The sequence below is a fragment of the Rhagoletis pomonella genome, unplaced genomic scaffold, assembly GCF_013731165.1.
Source record: "Rhagoletis pomonella isolate Grant_MI unplaced genomic scaffold, Rhpom_1.0 Rhpom_scaffold_00004, whole genome shotgun sequence".
In the NCBI taxonomy this organism is placed as follows: Eukaryota; Metazoa; Arthropoda; class Insecta; order Diptera; family Tephritidae; genus Rhagoletis; species Rhagoletis pomonella.
The window spans coordinates 74,335,709-74,343,554 of record NW_023458558.1 but is presented as its reverse complement, the minus strand read 5'-3'; the positions used below and the strand labels follow the sequence as shown (position 1 = coordinate 74,343,554).

General features: G+C 42.0%; 1 protein-coding gene across 1 annotated transcript; it reads left to right on the top strand.

The window, feature by feature from the left end:
* Positions 1-790: 790 nt before the first annotated feature.
* On the top strand, positions 791-3,793 carry LOC118738324. Its single transcript, XM_036469249.1, has one exon. The coding sequence runs from the start codon at positions 791-793 to the stop codon at positions 3,791-3,793; it is 3,003 nt and encodes a 1,000-aa protein (XP_036325142.1).
* The last annotated feature ends 4,053 nt before the right edge of the window (positions 3,794-7,846 follow it).

Sequence of the window (7,846 nt, the reverse complement as noted above, 5' to 3'; positions counted from 1 at the left end):
TGAGGCCAAGGAGATTGTTAGCAAGTGTCCCTTAACTAATGAAGGCTTTAACACAGCCTGGAAGCATCTCTGTGATAGGTACGAAAACAAGAGAATCTTGGTCAATACGCAATTGAAGATTCTTTTCAATTTGAAGGCGGTCGAAACTGAATGTGGAACATCGATCAAAAGGTTGCAAAGGGATATCAACAATTGCATATCTGCCTTAGAAAGCCATCAGATCGATATTTCAAATTGGGACCCAATAATAACGTACTTATGTTCTACACAACTGCCTGAGGTGACACTTTCGCTGTGGGAACAATCGGTAGAGAATAAAACTGACATTTCCAAGTGGACAGATATGGATCGATTCCTTTCAAATAGGTTCCAAACGCTAGAATCAGTCACAGGTTTAAGAGGAATCATGGCTTCAAAACCACCAAAGGTTCCGAACTATAAGCATTCCTCTGAACCTTCGCATAAGAGACTTGGCGCATTTCAAACAAGTGTCGCTAAATATATGTGCAAAATGTGCCAGAGTAACGAACATAAGATTCATCTGTGTCCAAGTTTTCGCAAATTATCCGTAGACGACAGGGTTGCTTTCGTAAAAACCAATAATTGTTGTTTTAACTGTCTCGCCTTTGGACACTTGGTATCGAAATGCACTAGTTCGTTCAATTGCGCCACTTGCCATTCTCGACATCACTCTCTCCTACACGTTCAAACAGCACCTCCAAAGGCAACATATAGGAATGACATTTCTGAACCTTTGGACACTTCAGCGTCCACATCCAGACAGGCTCAAATGCGACGCGAATCTACAAAAGGCAAAGGCAAAACTGTTAATAAGGTAAAAACACATCACGCTAACACAAGCAAAGGTGTATTTTTGGGTACAGCTCGTGTAGGCATTCATTTTAATGGCACGAATTTCGCAGCGAGAGCACTAGTTGATTCGGGCTCTGAGTGTTCTTTCATTACGGAAAGGCTCAGACGCAGAATCAACCTGCCGACCAAGAAAATGCATGCCCAAGTTTCGGGCATCAACAATACGGTTTCTGCGCAGGTGAAAGAATCATGCTCAGTTCAACTTAATTCACCCATTGATCCACTGATTTCGATAGAAGTGATGATGTTAGTTTTACCCAGACTTACTGGAAATCTGCCAATATGCCACATCAGCGCACTCACGCAGCAAGCTTTTCCAGATCTTGTCTTGGCGGATAAAAGGTTCTTCATAAACGAGCAAGTCGATCTTGTTCTAGGTGGAGACATCTATCCCCAAATTATTTTAGGCGGTATCCGAAAGAATGTTCTAAGTACGCTATTAGCTCAAGAGACAGTATTCGGTTGGATACTGACGGGTCGGGCAGACTCAGACAATCCAACTACTAATCGCGTATCTTTCTTCAATGAAGTGGCCCTGGATAAACAACTCAGCACTTTCTGGGAGTTAGAAGACATCCCGAGAGACAGGATAATGACAGCGGAGGAAAAGCAATGCGAGGAGCTCTACAAACGAACGACAAGGCGGAATCAAGATGGAAGATACATCGTGTCTCTTCCATTTAAAGACAAATCCAAAGTCACATTAGGGCCTTCACTGAAAATAGCATTTTCCCAGTTCTACAAAAACGAAAAACGGTTAGAGAAAAATCCTGAGTTGCAAAAGGAGTATAATAGAGTAATCATGGAGTATGAATCCATGGGCCACATGTCGAAAGTAAATTCAATTCAGTCAGCAGATTCCGTAGACAACTATTATCTACCTCATCATTCTGTGATAAAAGCAGAGAGCACGTCAACAAAGGTGCGTGTAGTTTTCAATGCGTCTTCTCCAACAGCGAATGGTGTCAGTCTGAACGATGTTCTTTTGCCAGGACCCGTGCTTCAGTCTGACCTGACAATATTAATTCTTCGCTGGAGACTTTTCAAATACGTCTTCAATAGCGATATTGAGAAGATGTATAGACAAATTCTGTTAGATTCCAATCAGACCAAATACCAACGGATAGTTTTCCGGCCTTGCCCGAACGATCCCATCAGCCTTTATGAACTAAAGACTGTGACTTTCGGCGTGAACTGTGCTCCTTATCTTGCAATAAGGACATTGCTGCAATTATCTCATGATTCTGAGAGCTCTTATCCGATAGCCTCGAAGATTTTGCGCAAATACATGTATGTCGATGATGTGCTCGCTGGCAGACACACCATCGACTCTGCGTTAAGAGCTCGAGATAAAGTCATCACTGTTTTACAAACAGCCGGTTTTCCTCTGCGAAAATGGACTTCGAACTGCAGCCAAATACTACAAGGCATTTCAAAATCACATCTGTTGAGTGAAGACTTTTTGGAGTTCGAGGACACTAGCAGTATGAAAGCGCTTGGTATAAGATGGAACGCTCACTCTGATCAGTTCTATTTTATAGCCAAGTCTATCGAAAACCACGAGAATCTTACAAAGAGATCGATACTCTCAGATATCGCCAAACTCTTTGATCCACTTGGATGGCTAGCACCGATAATTGTCGTTGCGAAGATACTAATGCAAAACATCTGGTTAGAGGGTACTGACTGGAATGAGAGTTTATCTCGAACAACATTAGACAGATGGCAGACTTTCACGAAAAACTACAACGAAATCAACAACATACGTATTCCTCGATGGGTAGAATTCTCGCCAACGGAGAAAGTCGAAATTCATGGATTTGGTGATGCATCCGAAAAGGCATACGCGACTGCAGTCTACTTGCGTGTGGAACGAGACAAACGCACTTTTGTCAATTTGCTGTTGGCAAAAACTAGAGTTGCACCAGTAAAAACAATTTCCTTACCCCGATTAGAACTTTGCGGGGCGGTATTACTGGCAGAAATCATCGAATCGGTCATCAATAATCTCGACTTAGGCCACTTGCAGATACACCTTTGGACTGATTCCACTATTGTTTTGGCCTGGATCCACAAACTCCCATGTTCTTGGTCTACATTTGTAGCCCATCGTATTATCAAGATAATCGACAAAGTGGGAAACTTGAATTGGCACCACGTGGACTCAGCAACAAATCCCGCAGACTTGGCGAGCCGAGGCATACTAGCGCAAGAATTGGTCAACAATTCGTTGTGGTGGCAGGGACCTTCTTGGCTGCAAGAAGATAAAGAAAAATGGCCAACACAAGACACAGACTTTACCACAAACATTGAAGATAAACGGGTGAACGTTCATACAACAACAACGAATGACAACACAAATGATATTCTTGGCCGATTTTCTAGTTTACCAAGAGCTTTGAGAGTAATATCTTACGTGTTAAGATTCTCTCAAAGAACTCATCCGAAAACAAAAGCTTCAATTCAGCCGGAATCTTACTTAATTTCAGCCGATGAAATTAAGGCAACGACAACCCGCTTAATAACAATCTCTCAGAAGCAACACTACGGACTGGAAATCGCGAAATTAAAATCTGGAGGACCGATCGATGCGAAAAGCGAAATATTGCCCTTAAATCCTTTCATCGACAAGAACGGTGTATTGAGAACAGGCGGTCGTCTTGGCGCATCTCTCGATCTGGCATACAACGAACCTTACCCAATCATCCTTCCGTATAATTGCAGGTTATCACGTCTGACTGTCCAATTCGTCCATGATGTCTCACTCCACGGTGAAAACCAACTAATGCTGCGTCTCATCCGAACGCAGTATTGGATTCTGAAGGTCAAAACTATGATAAGGTCCATCATCTACAACTGTAAGGTCTGCACGATCTTTAAGAAACGCTCGCAAAATCAGCTGATGGGTATTCTTCCATAGGAACGATCAACCTATTCACGGCCATTTACCAACACAGGAGTGGATTTCACTGGGCCTTTTGATATAAAAAGTTACCGCGGCCGCGGTTGCCGTATTTCAAAAGGTTGTGTTTGCCTGTTTGTTTGCTTTTCTACCAAAGCCATCCATTAGAGGCCACAAGCGACTTAAGTACAGCTTCCTTTCTAGCAGCTTTTAACAGATTCGTTGCCAGACGAGGGTGCCCAAAAAACGTCTATTCAGACAACGGGACAAACTTTGTTGGAGCGTCACGAGCACTTAAAACCGAACTCAAAGCCTTCATAGCTGATGCTCGCACCAACGCTCTATCAAGGTTTGCCCATCAAGCACTGTCTTGGCATTTTATACCGCCTGCGGCGCCGCACATCGGTGGTCTGTGGGAGTCAGGAGTAAAAAATTTTAAAACTCACTTTAAAAAGATAGCCTCAGGATGTACATAAATATACTTTCGAAGAACTCAGTACGCTCTTATGTAGAATTGAGGCGTGTCTCAACTCCCGACCTCTGAGCCCAGCCTCAAACGAGCCAACTGATCTGGAGCCCCTCACTCCAGGCCACTTCTTAATCGGTGGACACATTTTAGCGCCACCAGAAATCGATGTAAACGAAAACCCTGTATCGATAGTTAACCGGTGGCAAAAGCTAAAAGCATTACACCAGCACTTCTGCAGAAGATGGAAGACCGAATATCTCACAGAACTACAGAAACGCTTAAAATGGAAGCGTCCTCAATCCAACGTAGAACTTGAAGATCTAGTCGTTATAAAGGAGGACAACCTACGGCTTAACGAGTGGAGACTGGGAAGAGTGGTAAAGTTGCACCCAGGTTCCGACAACCGAGTGCGCGTAGTTGATCTTATGACCGAAAAGGGGGGAGTGACAAGACCACTGGTGAAACTGGTACTATTACCACGCAACATGGTGAAAACTAATGAACCAACAGCTTCTACGTAATCAATGTCAAGTGTAAACCTTTAGGGTTCTTAAAAATAAAAAAATTATCAAAATTTACTGAATTCCACTTCTGCTACTCCTATCATATCCCACCTCATTAGTATGCTCACATTAAAAAAAAAAAACATAAAATCTCAATAGCAGCAAATAAGCGGAGATTGCCAATTTGTTAAACAATATGATCCCAGATGAATTAGTAAGAGAGTTTATTTTTCGCAGAATAATCTTTTCACAACAACGCAAATGTGCAAATGAAATTCAAAATTTTAAACAATCACTGCCAAACATTCTTACTACTTCACCTGGTATAGCTGCATCAGGGACAAACAACAGTATACATACTTATGCATAATCAGGAGACAACTTACCGCAACTCCCACTGAGCTCCTGGAGTCTTTGTTGTCAGCTTCGAGTGAGGAATCAATTCACTTCAGTTTCGGGAGCTCATCCATTTCGAATACTTGGTTGGCCAGTTGATCACCCGCATACTCAGCGGCAGGCTACCAACATTATAGCATTCAATTGTCATCAGATTTTTTTTTCGATTTTCGTTTAACACTCTTTGCTTAACCTTGTTCTGTAGTTAACTTAGTTGTTTAGGCACACCACTGTCTAGAAATTAAACTTAATCACCCTGATTACAAATTCTCGTTCACCGTGCAGTTCAAATCGCTACACGGATTTTCTTTGCTGATCACCCCCTGTTGCACGTAAACACTATAACGCATGGATTTATCTGGGACTGCTTCAACAGCATTTAATAATTAATATTTAAAAATAATTAAGATCCAGCATTTGTCATAATGGTAATATACGTGCGGAAATTCCTGCAAATCGTGTTTACCAAATATAAACAGCAGTTGAGTAAACGAATAGAATCCTGGTTTTCGTTTTTATATTATCAGCCATACTTATGATCTTCACGAATATAGGTGTATGTGTATGTACGCACAACATTTTTTATATTAGCTTCCACGTTAACCAAGAAAAAACAAGTAAATAGTAAAATCAATTCTGATTTAACGAGAGTGTTTTAAAGCCAAATTAATTGTTAGTGAAATATTCTACAGCTAATACCCTGACATAGCCTTTAAAATGAGAACAACACTGTATGAACTATAAATATTTACTGTAAAATGTAGCTAGAGGCTGCAATTTTTATTTTTAAATGCACTTTTCACAATATATTTTCAATAAGGTAAATTATGTAGTACACATTACAAAAAAGAAAATAAAATGTTAGCAATAATATTAGAAGTACAATTTAAGACGTTCGTGTGTATTTTAACTTTGTTGCTTGGAATTAACAATCTATTTTTCACTTAATAATGAGTACACCATTAGTAGTCGCCATTTGAGTTAGGTATATGTTGGCGGTTTTGTTCTCGCTAGAACGCTCGAATATCGCGCTTTTATATCGGTTGTAAACTCAGGAATCTTGAGCGTATCTGCGGCATTTCCTAGATAGTTGGCTTCGCCTTCATCATTTTTGGGGTGCCGCAATAAGCATTTTTTCTTTTTCAAAAGGGAATGATACCCTAGTACGTATTTTTCTCGTGGCTCAGTTGCCCATTGCCTATTTTTTGTTTTTAAGTTATGCATTTGCGGGCACTGGAAATACTTTATCAACGTAACTAGTTGAACAATACTTATATTGCCACTTAAGTATGTAGATCAATTGATCTTTATTAATAGGTATAATTACGCGCACACAACCGAAACCGATATTGCTTTGCTTCCCCGTGTTTTGTGAATGACAGCGGCCATTCACGGAAATAGGAAACGTAGCCCACAAAAAATCCACATACGTCCCACAAGAAGCACGGTTACCTTCTCTCCAGCTTTATGCCGTAGCACACTAGCAATTTTAATCGATCAAGTTTGCGCAAACTTTCGCTAAAACTGGTTCAGAAAATTGCATGTAATCCGAAAATTATACTTAAATAGATCAAATAAACTCCTCACATTACAATATCGCGGGCCTGTAAGTTAACATTACTAGTCTAATTTTTTTTTTGAGCATAAAAAATATATTTCCAAAAATACCATAAATTGCATGCTGTAATAGGTGAATCTTCTGGCAATATTAACCCTTAGGTGAGCAACCAACAATTCGGCCATGCAACCCTGTCGACACTTATGATCCAAACGTAAAGCGAGCTGCACACGATCAGTGCACTCGTCAATCATTAAGGGGTCATAACACTATCGAATGTTTACGTCAGCAAGATCAAAACTATGCAAGAATGATAAAATATTAGAAGTTTGAGATTGAAAACGTACTTAATACCCATTTATATTGCTCGTCAACACAAAATGTTCTTGTCTTGCGCCATATTCCTAACCTGATCGGAATAACATTATTTGCAGGAAAAATGACTCGTTACTCGGCAATGCGCAAACGTACAGAGGCGGTGAGATACTCCCTAACGTGCAGGTTCTGCGGCAATAAGCACCCAATCAGGCTTTGTCCTGTATTTCGGGCTAAGGCACCTGAAGACCGGTTACGCGATGTCTTATTGCATCGGTATTGCTCCAACTGCCGAGCCGGGACCCATCGAGCCGCCCACTGTACAAATGAGGGTAGATGTCGACGCTGCCAGGAGTCTCACCACACACTACTACATATCGACGACGCAGCCGAAAAGCGCACGAGTCGTCGCCCCACTCGGAGCGCTGCCAACGATGATGACGACAGCGATAACAACAAAGACAGCGATGTAATATCGATCGAAGCCTCAGAAGTCGAGGAGGAGGAGGTAGTGCAAACTGGAGCGGAGACCGATGCTTTCCGCCAGATACTTCGGCCGGAATGGAAACGTATGCTTTCCATCCGGATAACGCAAGCGGATCGGAACCTCGGCGTTTCCGACCGCTACTACAACACGAGCTCCAACGGCCGGGTTGGGAAGTTGCAGAATACCGACCTCCTCCCACTTGGCAGGGAACACAATCCCGACGTCGGCGAAACCGTCCGCGACAACATGGGAGAGTGGAGTCGAACGCATTCCACCGCCCAATGAGAAGCGGTTTCCGAACCGGGCTAGCAACGAACCCGCAAACAGCAACATACGCGCTTCA

What these genes read in the sequence shown, in the direction of transcription:
- LOC118738324 (XM_036469249.1), top strand. Translation starts at nt 791, where the DNA reads ATGCGACGCGAATCTACAAAAGGCAAAGGCAAAACTGTTAATAAGGTA.